This window comes from Cupressus sempervirens, chromosome 5, assembly GCF_028749045.1.
Source record: "Cupressus sempervirens isolate cs-2001-9-10 chromosome 5, ASM2874904v1, whole genome shotgun sequence".
NCBI lineage: Eukaryota > Viridiplantae > Streptophyta > Pinopsida > Cupressales > Cupressaceae > Cupressus > Cupressus sempervirens.
In genome coordinates, this window is record NC_143122.1 from 969,248,871 (window position 1) to 969,272,118 (window position 23,248).

Genomic DNA, 23,248 nt, shown 5'->3' on the forward strand with positions numbered 1-23,248 from the left:
CTTTGCTTATATGTCAGTTGACGATCCTGTTTATAACTAGAAGAGATCGCAAATTCAGAGGACAAGATCAGTTTTTGGGAATGCTATAGAATGAAACTTCAAACTTGTTGAGTGTCGGTTTTGTAGCGCTACATAACATATAGCAATCGAACACTTGATATAGAATATCAAATCTTCAATTCCTCTCTTGAAAAGTTAATACTCATGCAGACATAAGCAAAACTCCAATGTTCCTTACACCTGTGGATGCTAACTCAGTATATCGATGTGATTTGTTGGTAATCACGTAGGTGGCCTTACACTATTTGTTTGAGGACAACTTGGACTTTTGGTGGGATGATGGTTACGATGGTCTTGTATGAGTTCTAGATGAAGTTGATGAAGATGGTGATGGTGATGGTGATGGTAATGGAGGGTGAATGTTCTAATGACTTACGCCTTCCTAACCCTCTTCTTCAAAACTCCAAATACTATACTACTTGCTATTCTACTCCTACTCCTATGAATGGAAAGATTAGCAAATAGACGGGGATTGAATCTAATGAAAGCTAACCGATGGCTCCACCTCCATAGATGCAATGATTCAAAGGAAAAGAACAAGTTTACCACACAAGGCTTCCCAACAAGTTGCTAGGATACTAGTGGCCTAGTTATAGATCCCTATCAAACATCCACTAATACTACCATGCAACTATCTATCCACTTTTCTCTCTACTTAACTTGAAATGAAATCTATTTTTTAACAACTTCAAAGAAAATCTTATTCTAACTATTGGAAGTAGAAACCATGCAACAATACCAAAAGTTCTTAATCACTGTGCAAGTCACAACAATGAGAAAGAAAAGCGATTTTGGCATTATCTTGAGCAACAATTTTCTTCAACCCTTTACAAATGAGAGCAAATGGCCTTATATAGAGGCCAAAATTACAACCAACGGTAGAGATTAAGAGGCAAAATCGACGATCCAGATTGGATCCTAGAACCCCTCATTAGGGTTGCCACCCCATCGGCTAATGAGAAGATGCCACCTCATCAATGGACCAATGAAAAAAAGGAAAAGTGGCAACCAATGAGAAGACACCAAAATGGTGGCCAATCAGAATCAGACACCTACCCATCCTAGAAGAAAGAAAAATTGCCACTTGGGCTTACATCAAGTGATCTTCTAATATAGTTTTACCCTTCTCTTTCATCTTTTTAGCCAAAGTAATGAACTCGGCTAGCTTGTCATTGACTTCCTTCATGGGAGGACAAGGTGTGTGTTTTATCTTGAGCTCAGTTGAATTCATCATGCTGCTTGTTGCTTGCAGTGTCTTCTCATGGTCCTTCTCATACTCTTATGCATATTCAATAAAGGCATTGAGGGAGGCAAGGGTGCCCAAATGTTTCTTCTTGATGGCAACCTTCCCCAACTCATCCAATCTCGATTTGAATTCTGTCTTATTGATGTTCTCCTCTTTGATATTTTCAAAATCAAGCGTAGCCCCAAAGTTGCTCATCATGGTTGAAATGGAAGTGTCAATGCCTGGGCTGTGCTGTGCAATCTCACTCTGTACCTCTTCGAGTATTCTCAATCTGATAGTCAAGGCAGCAACCAAGACTCCACCGTACTCAATCCTCCTTAATCAATCAGCTTGGCCCTTTCCAAATATTTCTTTGGTAGCCCAATGAATGCTTGTAGCCTGGGAATAGCTAAATCCTTGACTGGAAGGAAATCCTTCCATTCACCTTCAAATGTTTTGAATTTATTTCTAATGGCCACTAATGACCTGAATGTCGAGACAAAGGAAGGCAAAAAGTTTCGCCCGTCTTGGATTGTATCATGGATCCAATCCTTGACTTCATGCAGCTGAGCTGATATCTCTTCTATGTTTCTCCCGTTGTCTTGAGGAAGGGCTGCCTAGTGCAATTGTTGGATAGGCTGACAATCTCTCCAATACTTATTCTCGACCTCCAACTTTATGATCCTTTCATTTGCCTTCCTCAACCTTACTCTGATTGAAACTATACCCTCCTGGATCTCCTCACATTTCATGTCATCTGTGTTTCTTCCCAAGTTATGCTCTACTATTTCATATTCTTGAGCTGCAATTTCATCCAATGCCTTGTTAACCTTCGGTACAACAATTTGAACCTTTCGGTGACCATCACTGTCGCTTCTAATCACCTTTGCCACCGTTTTTGCCATTTGTTTCTGCTTCTCGCTATCACCCTTTTCCATTAATCCTTGGATGTCTTCAACTGTTCGGGTAGTTACTACCTTGCCTCTTGGCATAAGCATTTGCCTTAACCATAGTGGTGTGGTGCATCTCCCCAAATTTGGATTTGGTTCAATTAGCAAAGCATCACCAACGGCCTCGGGTGCTTGACTTATTTCCTTGATATCAATCGGCCCATCTTCTTCTCCACTAGTAACTGCCATATCATCTCCATGCTGATTCTCTGAGAGAGGAGAGTACTCGGTGCTGTCACTGTAACCACTTGATTATGAATCAAAGCTCACCTCTACCGCGGTCCTTTGTTCACTTGTGTTATCTTCTTATCTTCTTGACCTCTAGCCTCAATTATACTTTCCCTTGATGGCACTGCATTCTGTCTCTTTACTGGAGGTTTTGAATGTTCTTTACTTATCTCAACCTCCAAAACTCTCTTCTTGCCTCTAACTGTTTCTTGCTGCTGGCTACCTCCTTCACCCTTCTATCCGATTGATTCGGTTGGACCTTCCTTTGGCTTCACCTTCTCATAAGTAAGGTGTACCCTTTGACTTTGTAATTTCTTCAACTTCCCGTTGTACCACGACTTGGTGTGCAAATAAACTGCCCTTGTAATTGCCTCCAAGGAAGGATCTTGATGATCGTTCCAATCCATTGGATTCAACTCTGTTCCCTCCACTGTGTTATAATCTTCTTGCAACACATTTTCATCATCCTCCAGTTGATCGGGAATATAAAGGCCTCTCCATCTGATTGCCCTATCATGTTCACTGACAATGTTGAGAAAGCTAGCTTTCTCACGTGAAAGTCATTTCGTGCATTGGCCCATAAATCTTCTATAGTAGGGACATGTTTGAATGTAATTCCATAAGATGCCTTGATAAGACCGTTAGGATCAAATCCTTGCCTTGCTCTATACCATGCTAGATGATACCATTCCAATTCTTTCTCCGCAGCTGCAAAGGCGACAGGATTGGGACAACTATCATTGCCAATTCCAAATGAGAAGGGAATGCCTGTCTCACCTTTGAGTTTCATCATTCTGTCATAATGCTCAAGTTGCCTAGCCAACTCTGTCAAAACTACCTTGTCGGGTGGGTACTTTGGAAGTCTCTTGGGACATACTATGCTTCCTGCTACACGAATATAAGTGAATTGTGGAAATTGGATAAACCAACTCCCATATTTCTTAATCTTTGCTTCTGCCTCTGATGAAAACCTCTTAGTAGGTGTCCCTTGTAATACCCTTACTGTCTTCATGGCAAAGGTGTTAGAAAACATCTTATAGTCTTTGTTGTTGTGCAAATGAAGCTGTGGATAACATTCATGCACCAAATATTGCCTCGGCCCATTACCAATCTCTCCTAAGGCCTTAAGTCTAGGATTCTCATACAATCTAGCAATCAAATAGAACAGATAGGGTGCCATATAGAATTGCTTTTGATTTTGCATGGTTCTAAGTTGCAATTCTAGATTCTCGCTTATGATCCTAGCCCAATCAAATCTTCTTTTTCCTTTTTCAATTTTATCAATATAGAAGTACATCCAGTTTTCGAATTGCATACCTTGAGCTAGGCCCATGATCTGGCTGAGAAGCACAATGAGGTCGCCATACTCCAATTTGAAGTCTGATACGGTGAGCCTTGATGATCTGGTAACTCCTTTCTTGCCTTCGTGTAGCCAATCCTGCTTTAGATGAATGAAGAAAGCCTCTTGATTATCCTGAGATGACTTGGCCACCTGATCCATCATTACCACTGTCATGCCTTTGTACTGGGGGATATTGAATGCTTCTTCGATCACTTGTCCACTGATGTTGGCTAACACTTTTCCCTTCATCAAAAATGATGGACTTACTAACCAAATCAAACCGGGATGAACATTCCATTACCAATTCTGGACAAGGCAAGGTAGGAGGGAAGGCCGCTGCGTGTACAATTCCACTTTTGTAAATCTTCTTTGCCATGGGAGATTGTCTTGCCTTTAGTCTGCCCTTTAGTTGCATCATGTTTATTGTACCGATATTGTTATCGGTTGTTCTCCTCACTTTTGAGAAGAAGGTGATCTTGGGCATCATGTCCTCTTTGTCTTTCTTAGTATTCGTCCTCTTAGGGTTCTTGCTTGCACTAGCATCTACTATCCTAAACACTTATTTCTACCCCTTCGTTCTAGGTGAGATAGACTACGCTTATTGATCTCCAACCTTCTTTTTATCGATGGATTCTAACTTATTTCTGCCTCGCCAATTCCTATCACTACACTTATCAATCTCCAACCTTCAACCTAGGGGTGGGGCTACCACTTATTTCTACCTCTTCGTTGCTTTAGGATGGACCACACTCATATCTCCCAACTTCATTCCTAGGGTGGTCTAGCTTATTTCTGCCTCGCCAAATGTCCTATCATGGAATCTACACTTATCTCTCCAATCTCCAACCTATAGATGGGATGATGAAGTGGTGGATGATGAATGCAAGAAGAACATAAGGGAAATGAAACCAAACAAGAACAAGGAGTGAAATCCGCTTAACCACCTTCAACTCTAAAAATGAATTGAATATACCTCTACCAATAGCTGGGTCTTCTTTTGAAGTTCGGATCAGATGTTAAAAAATTCAAGCCTACTTGCAAAATCAGAATTTTAATCTCTTGGAAATTGTCCACACCTTGCCAAAAAATCAGACTTCAATCAAGCATCCTCTACCAAAGAATAATGCCCAAATCTGGTATAAAATCGTAGTCCATTGCAAGAAAATTAGACCTCCACCAAATCGCCAAGTCAAGAGGAAGTACAGATCTGCCTTAATAAAATCGCCAATTTAGAAAATGCTTCCCAAAAACAATTCTTCCAAGGTTGAATTTGCCCTCCAAGAGAAAAATCACGAATTTAGAGAGCTGCTTTTCCAAGGAAAAATCGCCAAACACAAGAAAAATCTGCCCCTTGCCAAGAATCGCCAAGTAGAGAAATCTGCTCCAAAATCGCCAAGTAGAAGGCTGCTTGCAAAATCGCCAAGGCAAGAAAGGAAGGCTTGATGGAATGAGAAATGAAAGAGGGGAGAAGCCCTTTTATACCAAACTTCACACACTCCTCCAAGCTGGCCGACTAGCCCTGGGAGAGACAAAAAATTAAATTAGGCCACCATTCATAGTCCAAATTTAAATGCCAAGCTAGAAAATTAATTTTGCCTTAGTGAAATTTACATTTTTAATTGCCTGTTAGGACCAAAATTGCAAAATAAAATTAAGAAAGCCTTGGAGACATTAATTTTTTTTAATTTAATAGCGTCTCAGGTAATTAAATATCATTTAAAATCGGATTTGGCAAGCCAAAATCAATTTTCAACTTTTAATTTACCAATATTTTTTAATATTTAAAAAAATTTCAAGGCAATTTTAGCCAATTTAATGCAAAATTTTGCAATTTAATCCATTTTCGATTTTACAATGCAAATTTGATTTCTAACCGAAAATAAATCATTTAAATTTTTTTTTTTTGCATCCAAAATCGATTTTCAAATTTCACCATCACAAAATTAATTTTTCACCAAAAATAAAAAAGTTTCCGAAACAATTAAACCTAAAAAAAAAAAAAACTTTATTTTGAAAATGGTCCAGATTATACAATTACATCCAATTTTTCAAAATAAATTTTCTGAGTCCCAAAAATTTGTAACTTTACCCTGCCAAATATTGTTGTAACTATTGAGAAAATGTTGTCCTTGAAATTTGTTTGGCCTAAGGATAAAATTACCAGTTCCAGAAAATCAAATTAAGACCAGGTGAAGAAAGAAATCCAACCACATCCCTCCTAGCATGAAGCCGACCAAAGCGTAAAATTTTCTAAAATCGGAAGTTTTTGGACAACTTCAAAAATTTTTGCCAAGGCAATCAAGAAAATGGGGGTCCCCAAAAATTTTGGGGCGATGATGTGAAAACTTCACAACAAAACCTTGGGGTGTCATTGGATATGGATTACCATGAAATGTGTTTATAATGCAGTATTTAATATTGAAAAAATGATAAACAGTTCATTATGACTTAGAAGTGCTGTAGGTTCAAACCGGGTTCGAAAATTTCAAGGTGGTTCACTCAAGTTTGAACCCAGTTCGAACTAGATCGAACCGGGAGTGCAAAAATCGCACCCTAGTCAAACCAAGTTCGAACCAGACCCGAACTTCGAACCGGTTCAAACTTTCCTAGGTCTACAGGTGGGGGTGAGGTACGCGTGTAAGTCTTTTTGAGTAAAAAGATCCCATCTAGTAGCTTTTCCATTTAAAAAAGAACAATGATTTTTTCCATATCAGCCCAACTTTTAATCATTATTTACCCATAAATATTAAATACAATGACAAAACTTCAATAATTTCACCATTGAATCCATTTTGTCTCTCTTTGACCAATAAAGTGCAAGAGAAAACACTGGAGCTTAGAGGATTGATTGTCTTTTGCTTTTATTTGACAACTTCTTGTTTCATTAGAACTAAAGATAATTGGCCACCCAAGTTAATCTTGACCATTATGCTCATGCTTGACTCTCATTACTATTGTTGACTTCAATAAAATTATTGTCAACCAAAATTTGACTTGCCCAAAATGAGAATTGTTATTCAGAAGCATTGCCGTACCCTCTGATTTAATTCAAGGCTTGATCGACTGAATTTGTGGGCCTTTGATTGATTGAAGGACTAGTGGAGGTCTGTGAAGCCTTTACTTGATTGGAGACTAAGTCATGGTAACTTGTATCTTGTTTGTGGTCTATGGATCTTAATCTTAATCCTAGTCAAGGGAACTTCTTGGACCTTGATCTACATTTTAGATTGATTTTTAGCTGATGAAACTTCTGGGACAAATTAATTCTCATTCAAGTAACATGTAGGGCTATCAAAGTTGATATAAAATTGGAATGATAATAGATTATTTCACTACACATTATTAAAATTGAAACCCCATTATCCAGAGCCTAAACAATGAATACAAATAGTAATGACAATGGATTCAATTAGAATATTTATTATAATGAATACAAATAATAATGACAATGGATTCAATTAGAATATTTATTATAATAACAATAGCCATAGCAATAATCGGAATAGACAACTAGTAGTACTGATGTGGATATCCACATTAATACATGGTGATTAGTAGTAATAATTTTGGCCGACTTTATATTTTAAGTTGTGAAGAACAGTTAAAAACTTTTATATGTTTAACTTAATACTCGGACCCATTTTATCATACGATCCGATTTGTCTTTGAAGAGGGCTTTTGAAATTAGTTTAAAATGTTGGCACATAAAAGTCAATTGAGCACAGTTGCATCTCGATCAATGCTTTGTGCATTGATTTGTTCAGAATATGGAGATGTTAACTGAGTAGTGGATAGATCATTGATCTCAATTCAGCTCCAGCAGAATTCTCTAAACAATTTACTTCAAAACCACAAATTTTCCCTTTGAGAAATTTCCTTTATACCTTCTGGTTTTCTAACATCCAATTACTTGAATGCTCATATTCAGGAAGAAACTTGGGGACATTTCAGAGGAGCGAAGGCATCAATTACTTTACTTGTTACGCTCAAAGTAAGTTATCATCTCTTACCAAGTCAAGTTGTTCTAGTGTATTGTATGACACCCTCTTTAGAGTTATTAGAAGAAAGGTTTGTTGGTTTTAAATAAACTTTATAGATTGGAAGATTTGTCTTTCATGCATTAATTATTGAGATTGGAGTTTATTGGAAACAAGTTTATAATGCTGGTTCTACTTCTAGTTCCAATCTTGGTTTGGGTTCAGAGGTTTCAGTTTGTGGGTCTGGTGAAATTTATTTTTGAGTTCAGATTCATTCTGTACAATACATTTGTAGCCTAAAAGAAAGGATTATGTTCAGAATACCACATAGCATCATGTAATTTTTGAAATCACCAGAAACCTGAATGCCATGATAGAAATAATTCGCGGCTAAACAGTATGAATTCACTTCATAGTACTGCATGGCATCATATGTAATTTTCAATTAAATAAAACCACAATCAATTCAAATGTCATGATAAGTATAATATTATAAAATATTCATTGATCAAGCTTCAATATTAAATTAACAGTCTCAAGTTCAAGAATCAGGTTTGCGATATCATATGGACCTTCAAAAACATCATAATCAATGACATTAGATGAAGTAAGAAGATTTAAAGAACCATACATAGTGCCCTTGGGCACTCACATTAGAAGTGTGTTGGTTATCTAGCTCCTCCAATGTAGTATATTGGAAAGTGGAAGCACCCAATTCAACATGCTTTGGCGATATATCCCACAAACTTGTGCCGTTTTCCATGTAGCCATGTTGTTACTGCAGAAGGAGGTGCAAAGTAGAATGTGCATACATTAACTAATTTAACCTGCACTTTTTACAGTAGGTTGAGTATACATTCTAATTCTGCATGGTTGCAGATGAACTAGCAGTCTATTCAATAATGAGAAATGCTAGATCGCTAGATAATTTAAAATAGAAAAGGAAGCTTCAAATTCAAAATTATATTAGTCTTTTTAAAATTTTGTTTTATAATCAAGATGAAATTCACAAGAATTACTTGCAAAAAAAAAAAAAAACTCTGATCAAAAGAGTTTGTAGGTGGTAAATTTGTGGCCATGGTAATGTCATTGGTTGTGAGCATCCTTCTTGAACTTGTCACGGAAAGCTCCAAGACTTGACCATTGGAGTGTACAAATCAATGAACTCAATGGTGACCACATCTTGCAAATCAGAGATTAAGAGAAGTCTACTAAATGCTATCTTGTGGCCTTCGATAAATTCAAAATCTCCATATGAGGTGATTCTTGTTGGCACTTAAAGGCTTTCAGCACTAAAGCATTTTGGACTCAATGCAAGGGCAAGAAGATGTGATAGGTGGTTGTTTTGTCCCATCTTTTTCATTTTTGTGTACAACTATTTGAAGGAAATCTTTGTTATGCATTAATGGTTTTCTTTATTATATCAGTCATTGAGTTGATGTTATCATATATTTTATGTTTCCCTTGAGTTGAGGCAACTTAAGGGAAAAATAAAATTTTATATGCTTTGCTTACCTTCAATTTTTCCAATTTAAAATTGTTTTGAATATGGCCTGTGGCATTTGATGGTTGGTGATGAATATTTGGATCAATTGAGATTGATGACCATGTTAGAAAGTGTCTTTTGAACCTTCACAAGTCATCTCAAAATTATTGTGTTGGAGGAAAAATGGGTGTCAACCATAGTTAAAAAGTTTGGGCTCAAGATTTTCTTTGCTGACTCAATTTTTTTAAAAACTTGGACTCAACAATGACTTGACTGGCCCAAATTTTTTAGATTCTCGGGACTTGATGAAATACTTGGGAAATAATTAAAAATAGCACGGGCAAATTTATCAAACATTTGGAAATATATAATTTCTTAAAATATTCCTAGAAAACATACAAATACACTGAAATTGTAGAACATATATTGATTTCCATCATATATAATGCTAATGTTTGATCAGATTTGTATGTAGAAGTAATTTTATTTTAATCTCAGATCTATGTATGTATCTTCAATGTTGATGGTATAATTCTTTACTAACACAATGATGATTCTTTTATACCAATCACTATTTAATATCAATCGGTTCTAATATTAGTGCAAATATAAATTTGAGAGATCTAATCTCAATCTCGATTTCATATCAATCTATAATTAGACCGACGTAATATGATCTTAATGAATCACGTTGCCTGATTTAATTTTACTCAATAGGATTATGCTCAATCTGAATATATTCTTATTGCTTGGATCAATTTGCTGGTATCAATCTCTAATGGAAATCCAGTTTGCTTATTAATGATGCTATTTGAGATAGTATGAATTGCTGTAATGATACTTTATTTTTGCACTAATGTGTTCCTGTACACTTGCAAGGTCCTGATTGATCTTCATAAATGTATGTTGTGAGGAGACATGTCTCCTGTATGGCATGCCTCTATGTGGAACATGTCTCTATGTGAGGCATGTCTCTATGTGAGACGTGTTATGACCGGATCATGTTCGGCCTGATTAATGATGCCAGTTCATACTATACTACATAATGATCATTTAGTAATAAGATCAACTAAGTTTGCCATGTAATATTTAATTAATATCTATACTCAATATTGATCTTAATCATGATTAATATTATTAACCATAATATATATACACACACACACACACATGATCATTAATTTATAATCATGCTTAATTAATTTATTATTAACATAATTAAAACAAATAATCAGATTTGTATCTTGTGAGGGATAGATATCAAATGCTTAAGGCTGATGGGCCAGTTGAGCTTTTGATTTCATCAGTAAGAATAATCTGACTGAAGCTACAATGCATTAACACTCCCTCTTAGCTAGGGAGGATTAATTCTATCCCAGAAATGAAACACGATAGATCCATTTATTGTGTAGAAGAAAGATATCACCTCACCATGATATCTGGAGTAGTGACATGTCCACGAAAATCAAGTCACATGATATTCACCACGAGTCCTAAAGATATATCCATAACTCTGGTATGTGCACCAGCATCACGCTACATGATACCTACCTAAGGATATCAGATCATGGAATATCCACGGATATAAAGTCACTTAATATCCACCATGACTATCTCAGGAATATCATTATGGTTTATCCATTGATATCAAGTCTCATGATATCCACCATAATGTCTTAAGAGATATTAACTATCATGACATGTCCATGGATATTGAGTCTCATGATATCCATCATGATAGTGAGGTCAATCATTGTAAAGTCGCCACCTTACAATATCAGCCAAATACAAGTGTTCATCATTGAAAAGTCGTCACCATTCAAGGATGTTCACAAGGGCCCATGTAGTTATTGAGTCACACACATAACAATAAAAGAGTTTACACTTTAAACATCTTTAGAAATATTAGTACAATGGACTTAAATAATTGAGATTCAATCTCAAATTAAGTTACATTTTCAACCATACCAAGTTTATCCTGAAAGTGTTCAACCGTTTTCTTGGAGAGAGGCTTGGTTAGAATGTTTTTTTGTCTGTTCACTTGTACTAACATATTTCACATTTCTTTCTACCATCTCTCTAACATTGTGATAAGGAACCTCTATATGCTTTGATTTTTTATGGAACACAAGATTCACTGACAACTTTATTCAAGTGTAATTGTCATAATGGGTGATAGTAGGATCCAAGGATTGAGCAAAAAATGCTACAAGAAGTTTCCTTAGCCATACAGCTGATGGAAGTATTGTCATCGATGATAAAGTCTTTCAGAAGATTGTTGGAATCAAAGGCATGAAGTTGTCATTGATGTCAATATAGAGAGATGATGTTATAAATAAGAAAAATATAATAGAATCCCAATAGATACTACTATATGTATGAAGTGATGACTGCCATCTTGATGATTTATGTATGCAAGTCTGAAGTAGCATTTTTGACAATCAACATGATTTATTTCTTTTAGTGAATGGAGGCAGAAGAACAAATAAAAAAGGTGATTGTATGGAGACTTGAAGTGGATACATGCAATGTTCACATGCATAGCAATAACAAGTCATTGGGAGTAGCTTGGTATGCCATTTGTATCAGACGATGTTGCAATCCTTATCACCTCATTGGGATGTTGCTGTTGAGTCTTGGAGTACAGTGATAGATATACAAGCATGAAATGTTGCCTAGGTCAATAAGAATCAAATACTGTGTAAAGCAGGATATATGATATGTTGGGAGTCGGAACTACAAAGCATACTACAGTTATTTTGTAATGACAATGTTAAACCTGATTAAAGATATGTGCATAGCGTGACGTGAACGGTCAAATGCATACATGGCATTGGGAGTTTCAAGTCAACAGGGATTTGTTTCAGCAGATGAATATTTTTGTGATAAGTTATGAAAATATAAAATCCTTTATATTCAAACATATCTGGAGGAGACAATGATGGCATATAAGGAAATCTTGTTTGTGATTAAAGCCAGTGAATAAATGGCGGCTATGTTTGACAGAACATATGGAGTAAGTGACCTAGCAGCGTTCAAACATGTTCGATCAACAAACAACATCCATATTTGGACAATATGCATACACAAGCAACAAACCTATTAATGGGGCTTGGTTGGAAGTTGGTATTTCTTGGAGAATATCTTAAGCTTAAGAGAATACCAAGTATATGATATTTTAGAAGACTTTTGAATAATATACTATGCAGTGACATAATACCGCGCAGTAACAAATACAAAGGGTGAACTTTGCAAAATTCAACTATAATAGTAGACACAATATTTGTATTGCATCATTGCCAAATACAAAAGTATACACAGCAGTAATTGTTTGAAGCAGTGATAATAAACTGTGCTATAGTGTAAACCTATGAATGAAATAGTGCATCTTCAATATTCCAGCGGTGCTATGAAGTTATTAATATAATATTGTAAGAAGAAAGATCAAAATAAGGATATATGATTTAATGAGAAGCAATCACAAACGATGACGACTAGGGGAGAGGACCCAGTACTTGAATGTATTCCAATCGTTGTGATAAGAGTTGTTGACTTGATACATATACACTTATTGACTTAATGCCCAATTTTTTTCACAACATTGTACCAATACTTGTGCCTTTAATGTTGTTAGTACAATGGTGACTACCCAAAATTGAATAAAATGTACCCTTAGTTATAAAAATTAACCAATGATGTGATGCCACATCAGCTGTGCAAGTATGGGTACCCTTTATGCACGACCATTGGTCTCTCTTTTTATTTTGGTTGTTTTGGATAGCTTGGCAAAAAGCATGCTGATGTGGCATCATAATGGGTGATGTGGACTTGAAACCTTAGTTATAAGTAGACAACTCACCAAGTGAGCTACGGTAAAAAATTGGGAGTGATGTGAATTTTTCACATAAGATTTTGATAAGTGCAAAGTTAAGGTGTTCAAGTACTAGGTGCTCTCACCTAAACCATTTCAGCATCTATGTTATGTTCATGTAAGTTTGTTTAGCAACGAGATTGAATTACAGCTCAATAAGGCAACTGTATTGGACATCATAGTAAAGGCATACTGGAGGTTGCCGATAATTAGAGTGTCTATTGGGCATAGATAAGGAGCAACAAAACAAGCAAAGGGCCGATAAAGTCAACAAAAATGTGATTTATATATTGTGTACAAAAAAATGGTTATATGCGGACTCTATAAATAAATAAAGCGAGCAATAATAATACAAAGAGGATAATGATGTTCAAACAAACACGAATATCCAATTTTTAGAAGGAATGGTATGTATTGGACCAAATCATTGGGTGTATGGAATAATAAAAGTTGTGATCGTATTTAAGATATCTACTTTGTGAGAATCACATACCTAGTATCAACAGTGATTAAAGTACCAAGAACAACTTTAGATTAAAGTACACGTTCGGGTGTTTACCAGTGAAACATGTCATGTCATATAAGTTGTGCTATCGGGATGATGTGTATAAACATTGGAATATAAAAACATTTCAATAATTAGAAGATTTATATTAAAATAAATAAAGATATACATAAAGTTGTGATTATAATAAAATTATTTGAAATAAAAGAGTGCGATTAAGATTAAGAAAAGCCACAACCTGTATATGAAAGGTTGCATTAAAGGTATAAAAGAAAGTAAATAAGTGGATTGAAGTGTGCAAGGAATGGAGAATAAGTGAATGAAAAGAGCAGAAAAATAAGAAAAATATACATAGAAAATAAGAAAGTGTGTCAGCAGATGGAACAAAATGTCAAAATGGTAATATGAGAAGTAGCGGTGAGATAGAAATGGGAGAGTGAAGAAAAGATAAGAGGAGATTGAAAGTCAAAAGAATATTTATATATACAAAGCAGGCCTAAATGAATACATATATTATTTGATATATATTAAAGTGTAAGTAAAGTATTTGAGATAGGTGTTGTCCGGCAAAATGGCTAGTTAGACAGTTACCGGTGTGGCGATGGTTGTGTCGTTTCATTGGCATTGTTTCGGACATTATAAATATTGTGGACACTTACGTATTTTGGCATCATTATCATTGTATGTAATATCATTGCTGTGTACGGAAAAACATTTGATAATAAATAGTATTTTGCATTGACATTTGATAATAAAAATAATGTCTAGGGCATATTTCTTGGCTTGAAAATGATGAAAAGCTGGAAATAACAATACATACCCTAACAAGCTCCTTGGAAGGATTTGAATGTAGAAAACGTTGATAGATGAGCCATTTTTTATAATGTTCTGTTCCTGACTTCACTTGTTTAGTACCCAAACTCGGAAGCAAGTTTGAGAAAAACACGAAATTGGCTGTATAGTTATGTTTAGGTAGACCGTACAGTAGGATCAGGAAGAACAAGTTGGCCGTACGACCTGAGAGGGATGCCCGTATGACAAAGATGGGTTGGCGGTATCCATACGACAAGAGCATGTACAGTTAGGCCATACGGTCCAAGAGTTGCAGTTAGGCTGTACGGTGGTTACGAAAGTCATAGTTTGCTAGGAGTGAGTGTCGTCAGGGTGCTTTGGGTCTTGGTAGGAGGGAGGACGATGATTGAGGGTTGTTTCGCCATATATTGATCCACAATTTGAGATGCTAGAATAATGTGAATATATTTGCCAGACATGCCAATTAATGCTAGTACAAGTATTTGTAATCCAATCCTAGATATATAGATATATGTATTTGCAAACATAGATGGTGCGCCGATTTGCTAGATCCGAGGAATTAGTATAGAGATGGAATAGGGTGAGGGTTGAATCCCACCGATCTTTCACTTTCAAAATGGCGAGCAATAGAGAATCCCAACTGGAATTTGCAATATAAGAAAACATAATCCAAATCGCATGCCCACTACTACCTACATGCCGTGCTTAAATACCCTTCGGAGGAACTCCCGAGGGTTTACAAAGATAGCCGGCGACAACACCTACGGAAATAGTTAAATAAAAATGGGTTCGAGATATACTAAATCAATCAGCCCATAAACCATGATTTGATTATTTATTTATTTTATGAAGGGAGCATTACATTTTTGGTAGAAAACGTGCCCTAGATGGGCTGTTTTTGACCAAAAACATATGTCTATCGAAGTGCTTACACTCCCAAATTCACCACTTTGCAAAACACCCCAAAAAGCTTTGTATTTGTGCTCAAAATGTGACTTTTTTGAGTGAAAACACTTGTCAGAGGGTTACCAATATTTGGATGCACATTTGGACAATGTTTGCATGTGAAAATGATGCATACTAACTCGCCAAATCCACATTGAAAATGAAAAACGTGGTTTCTTTAACAAAATGTATGCAATAATTAACATGCTTCCCTTCAATAAATTGCCAGTAAGGCTTTTATAGAGGAAAACACATTTTCTAAAAGCAAACATGTATTAAAAATGTGCAGTGTGACATAAAATCGCCACCAAGCATTAGCTTGAGCAAATGCAATTCATAACGTGTTTTTAAGAGGCATTAGCATATGGAAACAACATGCTTTCACTGATAAAATCGCCACCAAGAAATTTAGTGAAAAACACTCTTTTGGAAGTCACTTACATGTTTGGAAATACATGCAATGGCTTAGAAAATTGCTACCATGCCTTAGACACACTTTTATGACTCAAAAACATGTTTTCTTTTTTAAATACATGCAATTGGACCAAAAATCGCCACTTCTGTCTAAGTTAAGTGAAAACTCACTTTAGACATGCATTTACATGTTATAAAAACATGCTATTTGATTTAAAAAATCCATTAAGTGGTAATTTTAAAAGATGTATATGCAATGGGTTAGAAAAACCACATTTAAATGCATTAATATATATAAAATAAACTTATACATGAAAAACATATGTAAAGAATTTGCCACTTATATTGATTTAATATTTTTTAAATATGCAAATGCATATTAAAAACCCACTTAACACATTAAAATGTGTTATTGCATTGAAAAAGTCCATTTAAATGAATGCTTGGACTTATATTTTATTGGAAGTGGGTTTTCACATAGTGATTTGCATGTTGATATATGCAATGAGTAATAAAAACCCCACTTTTAAGCATTTAAGTTGTCCTATGTAATTAAATCTAATATTTAACTATAGTTTTCAATAAATTAACATGAGAAATAGACTTGAAATAGGCTAATTTCATAATACATTAAAAATATAAAAACTCTATATATGATCTGATAGAAATTTCAGTGCCAATTGAACAACGTTTCTAGGTTTCTTGTTTTTATTAGAATTAATTTTCAGAATACATTAAAAGTGTAGGAGGAATGCTAACAAAAATTTCAGTGCCAATTGAAGAACGTTTCTAGGTTTCTTGTTTTTATTAGAATTAATTTTCAGAATACATTAAAAGTGTAGGAGGAATGCTAACAACACAACTTTAGCATTTTACATAATTTTATGTAGAAAGGGAATACAAAGAACATATATTGAATTCCACAATTAATTGAGTAAGGAACCTGATTTCCTTATAGCTTAATTCAATGTGCTTGCCAACTAAAAGGGAAGACCAGAATATGAGTCCCACGGCAGCTCCCCAACACACGTCTCCAAGAATATCCACAAATGCATGCCAAAGACACGGTCAAACCCTACGTAGTTATCGCAGAATGTCCCCATAGCACATTGTGGCTGGAAGAGGAAAGACATCCAGCTACTCACAAATTGTAGGCTATTAATTCCGAGTGTTGCCTGGTACAATTCCACCTAGCACAAATAAACTTCAGCAATTCACAGCCTTGGCGTCAAGCTGATGGGAATCTCAAATGCCAACCTCAACAATCACCAAATTCCTCAAAAATTATGCAGCATAATACAATTGATTTCCTTCAAAAGATCAATCTCCGTAGCCACAGTGATTACAATAAGGAGACTTGGCAAATTGTTTATAACAACACAATTTGCATTGAAATTACGAAAACAATTTCCTAGACACAGGAAACACAGATAGGAGAATTAGATTGTGAAATCACCATACATCAGCAGTGACTTCAAACATTAGAAATTCCAGAGACCCTTATACATCAGCAAGGGCATATAGTTAAGAACCCAGGAAAAAGCCACAAAGGCACAAAATCAAAGATATGATCAATCAGATGCTTTACTTATCAAATGGGCTCATATTTATAATCTCCAAATGACACAAAGTTTTCCAAATGAACTTCACTTAGGAAGCTTCCCACATACAACATTAAAACATAATAAGTGCCATTATAAATTAATTTATTAATTGTTTTTGGCTCGGAAATGACCTTTTCCACCATAACTTCAAATTCTGACATGTAAGGCCACTGTTTCTTGTTCCTATGATTTAAAACTTTTCGTCCTGGTTCCAACGAGCTATAATACTAAGGTGACCAACCAACAACACTATAAAAAATAACAACCTTAGCGTATTTATATGAATAATAATAATTCACCTATCTTTCGAAAACAACTGAGGAGGCATCATAATCAAAATCTGACAACACCAAAGTAATCCTGATGATGAAAGATGATGAATGAACCTAACGGGGTAACTTACTATAAATAGATGCTCCCTCCAAGATTCTTGGAGCTGAAACTAGAAGCTCGAAATAAAAACTGAGAGCATCCTCCAACTCCTCTAACTCAACTGAGCTCATTGGAACCAACAGATTGACTTACTATAAATAGTAAGTCCCTCAAATAGAGCCAAAACACACCATAGGCTGCTGGAAAGCTTATAACCACACAATTGAGACCCTTAAATCCCATTGTCAGCTCATGAGGGTCGCAATGGTGAACTGACCTGGCCAACTGCAGGGACCTGCTAAAAATGGGGACATTACAGTCCTCCCTCCCTAAGATTGCTTGTCCCTAAGCAATCTTGGAGCAAAATGGACATCACAATCCACCTGGATCCCAAAGGTAGAACTGCGTACTCTCCGTGTTGTGTACAAACAACTCCTATAGCACCAACACCCAAATAATGGACATCAACATCAAAATCATCTGAAAACTAACCTGAGGCACTGATGAAGGCAACAACTCATCGAAACTCAACCCAACTAAAATACCAATTCTGCGCACACTTGAGTCCCCATCAAATTGATACTCACACCCAATTGCACTGTGGAGATGGTAACAACCATAGGTACCTAAAACACTACCATCGACTCCAACCTTTGTCGAACTGTCTTGGGTGTGTCGAGATTGCAAGGGGTCTAATTTGCAGTTATCAATCCCATCTGCAAAAGATGGTGCTAACCCATCCCATAATGGATGGCATGAAATTGGAGCCAACCCACATCGACGTGAAACCAAATCCTCTACCTGTGGGTCAAAAGAAAAATGATGAGCACTTCTCACAGTGTAATGCCGATAAAATTTCCAATCTTTGTCAAGGGCTCATCATCATCAAACTGAGAATTAGAAGATGACTCCAATCTTTGAGTCCAAACTATTGGTCGGGTAAGATCCTGGGAAACCCTCTCAGCAAGCCCAGCCTCAAAATCCCTATGGGGAAGCATAATAGACAGTACAATCTTTCCCACCAACCTCTGAATAATATGAGAGCCTTGGATGAGAGTACCCTCAGACACTCTGTATGAATCCTCTCCAATAGATTCTCCATGAAGGACTCTATGCAATAGAAATTATATGTGGAAACATCCACTTGCTCCCCTGCAACCCACAACCGATCCCTTTGAAAATGTGGCATTGCCAACTGTCCAATGCTATCAGCTATATGAGATGAAAAAATAGATTCGCTTCTAGCAGAAGGAAGCAAATCAGCATGAGAGCCCAACTCCCTTGATATTCTAATCTTATCCGTACCTACTGCACCCATATCCTGGACGGATGTGCTGGCCACATCATCAAGTCCATCATCCCCAAGCGTTAGAAGAAAACTCACCACCAACCACAATATGCAATTGAATTGGATATGGGGCTGGTGTGGTTTGAATATGCTCCAAGTCCACGGTCACCTCATCCAATTGTGACTATGACTCTTGAAGAGCCCACTGAGTACACTGAAGAGAGTCCATAGTCACCTCAAGCTCTTGGGTGAGCTCCACCACCTCCTCCTCTTTCTCTAACAATGTCTCATGATAGGTGCTACCCCACTCCCGAAGGTAATCTCGGTCAACAACTAGTTGCGAGTAATTATGCTTCAAGATCCTGACAACCTCTTGAAGTGCATGAACCTCTACTAGAGAAAGAGTACTATCAGTGCGCTCATCAGACATAGGAGCACTCCAACCAGATGTAGCTAGCATTTGACAGATAACATCATAATGCCCAAGAGCTAAAGAAATGTCACTATCACTCACCTTCAGCTGACTGGTCACATGATACCTCTATAACCTTGACTCCTATGGAATCTCACTGTCTCACAAACTGCACTGTGATAGGAAACTGAATCAAAATTGCCAACACAAGATCGCTCATATGTGCGCGCCATCATCTCCGCACAACTCCATATCCGAGATACAACTACCAGGTACCTCAACCAACTCCTCATCCGAAGAAATGAAAGCCCTCGCAATATTGATCTCCTCGCATATCTCAGCTTCCACTTCAAATGTAAGACCATGTAGACATCAATCTTGGGACTCATCAAAAACCTCCTTGGAGTCATCACCCAATATCTGATAAGGGATATCATACCCGCTGTAGCTCATGGTATCATCAGATGTGTCTATACCATTTGCATCCACATCTCCCGACTTTGTTGTAACACCTATATCACCAACATCATAGTTGGGTGACTCCATATGTGCCTCAGTCCCACCTAAGGAAGCGACTACCTCATATACTGGAGCAACGCTACAGTAGCTAACATATAAGTCACCAATAACAACTCCCTCCTTCGGTGAGTCTGACAAGTCAGTGACAACTACATCATCATCTGCCTCTGAACTAACCATAGCAACTACTTTGGGAGCCTCAACCTGTTGAAGCTCAGTGCTGCTATCCATCATGGGCACATTCACGTCCCTGTGAAACTAGTCCATCATCAATACTTCGGATAGGACTAGCAGGTGCCGTGCTAAATGAAGGAACATCAGCATCATGGACACCTATCGGGGAAAACTCAAGCTTTCTTCCTTGCAACCTCAATGTCAGCCTTCTAAAGCCGGAAACCATATACTTTGTTGCCCTCTCAATAGTCACTGGATCTAACAAGCTCTCTGCAAGCCTCTGTTGATGAAGCTTAAGTTTCTCCATACTCTCCTGCAAAGCATTCAATTTTACACTAACTTCCTCATTACTCTATCGATCTCTAGAACCGCCAGTCCTATGTCTGTCCATAGTTGGAGAAATTAAAGTGCTGGTCACTCTAGTAATCAGATCTGAAAATGTTCAAAGTTAGCACTGAACAAAATAAAAATTGAGCCCAATTCCTGTAGGTTGACAGGAAACCACTCTGATACCACTGTAAAAACTCTATGTATGCTCTGATAGAAATTTTAGTGCCAATTGAACAATTTTGCTAGGTTTCTTGTTTTTATTAGAATTAATTTTCAGAATACATTAAAAGTGCAGGAGGAATGCTAACAACACAACTTCAGCATTTTAGATAATTTTATGTGGAAAGGGAATATAGAGAACATATATCGAATTCCACAATTAATTAAGGAACTTGATTTCCTTATAGCTTAATTCGATGTGCTTGCTGGCTGAAAGGGAAGACCAGAATATGAGTCCCATGGCAGCTCCCCAACACGTCTCCAAGGATATCCACAAATGAAGGTCAAAGACACTGTCAAACCCTTTGTAGTTATTGCAGAATGCCCCCATAGCACATTGCGGCTAGAAGAGGAAAGACATCCAGCTACTCACAAATTACAGGCTATTAATTCAGAGTGCCACCTGGTACAATTCCGCCTGGCACAAATAAACTTCAGCAATTCACAGCCTTGGCATCAAGTTGATGGGAATCTCAAACGCTGAGCTCAGCAATCACCAAATTCCTTAAAAATTATGCGGCATAACACAATCGATTTCCTTCAAAAGATCAATCTCTGTAGCCACAATGATTACAATAAGGAGACTTGGCAAATTGTTTATAACAACACAATTTGCAATGAAATTACTAGAATAATCTCCCAGACACAGGAAACACAGATAGGAGATTTAGATAGTGAAATCACCATACATCAGCAGTGACTTCAAACATTAGAAACTTCAGAGACCTTTATACATCAGCAAGGGCATACAGTTAATAACTCAGGAAAAAGCCACAAAGGCACAAAAGCAAATATATGATCAATCGGATTTTTTACTCATCAAATGGGCTCATATTTATAATCTCCAAATGGCACAAAGTTTTCCAAATGAACTTCACTTAAGAAGCTTCCCACACACAACATTAAAACATAATAAAGTGCCATTATAAATTAATTTATTAATTGCTTTTGGCTTAGAAAAATGACCTTTTCCACCATAACTTCAAATTCCGACATGTAAGGACACTGTTTCTTGTTCCCATGATTTAAAACTTTTCGTCTCGGTTCTAACGAGCTATAATATTGAGGTGACCAACCAACAACACTATCAACAATAGCAACCTCAACGTATTTATATGAATAATAATAATAATTCACCCATCTTCCGAAAACAACTGAAGAGGCATCGGAATCAAAATTTGACAACACCAAAGTGATTCTGATGATGAAAGATGATGAATGAACTTGACGGGGTGACTCACTATAAATAGATGCTCCCTCCAAGATTCTTGGAGCTCAAACTAGAAGCTTGAAATAAAACTAAGAGCATCCTCCAACTCCTCTAACTCAACTGAGCTCATTGGAACTAACAGATTGACTTACTATAAATAGTAAGTCCCTCAAACAGAGCCAAAACACACCATAGGCTGTTGGAAAGCCTATAACCACACAATAGAGACCCTTAAATCCCATTGTCAGCTCACGAGGGTCGCGATGGTGAATTGACCTGGCCAACTACAGTAACTTGCTAAAAATGGGGACATTACAAAAAACTACGGTCAAATCAAACTATGAGTTGAAATTTTGAATGGATAACAAATTCTATTTTAAATATGAAATATAATGTTATATCATGGTTTTACCAATAAAAAAACCCACGTTTATGAGGTTTTTTAATCGAGATACGTAGATGTGTTGGAAAACCCCACTATTTCCTTTATAACTTGAGCTAGATATCTCCGATTTTGACCTAAGTTAGCTTGAAACGAGCAAAATTCCAAGGGCTATTCACCTAAGGCAAAAAAAGACTAAAAACTATTTACAATACAAAGAAAAACAAAGAAAAGATGCTAAAGTTTGCCAAAAATTGAGCTTTTCCAATTAGAGAAAAAAATCTTACTAGCAAACAATTTACGATTTAACTTGATAGAAACCTTCAAAAAGAATGCAGAGATAGGATCACATAGAGTACAAAGCAAGGATAATGAATTGTTCCATGACACCTTATCAACAACATTAAAACAAAGAGGATGCACCTAGAAATCCATAAAAAAATTGTGTAGGGTTGCCCCACTTTTATGAATCCAAAATTGTGGACAACTTGATATCATGTTTGGAAATGGGTATAAGATCTTCAAACTCTAGCTATGTGGACTTGGTCTTATTTAGCAAATAGCACAAAATTCTAGTGAGAAGAATGAAAATATCACTATTAGGGTTTCAAACGAGGGACATTACAAGAGGAGAATTTGAGTTTGTTTTGAAGCTAGGTCAACCCATGCAGCTTGAAATAGATACCGTTGTGATCCCTATGACAATAAGTTTGATAAACAACAAATTCAAAACAAAAATAAATACATAAGCTCTCTTTTAATATTTCAATCATATTGATACATTCATAGAAATTGCCTCTTTTGGTAAAGTTTTACTCTATAGCCTCTTTGGCAATGGATGGCTTGTTGCACATATCTAGGAATAGCAATGCAATTGCTTTGAAACCTTCAGCAATCAATCTTCAACTGTATTCGAGTAATG

General features: G+C 36.5%; 1 protein-coding gene across 1 annotated transcript in view; it reads left to right on the forward strand.

The window, feature by feature from the left end:
- The window catches only part of LOC149559178 (WD repeat protein), a 126,603-nt gene that overhangs the window by 20,371 nt on the left and 82,984 nt on the right, over positions 1 to 23,248 (forward strand). The window contains exon 3 of the mRNA XM_089833092.1: positions 7,734 to 7,796. Within this exon, the coding sequence (XP_089689218.1) occupies positions 7,734 to 7,796 (63 nt within the window). The remainder of the gene's footprint in view (positions 1 to 7,733; positions 7,797 to 23,248) is intronic.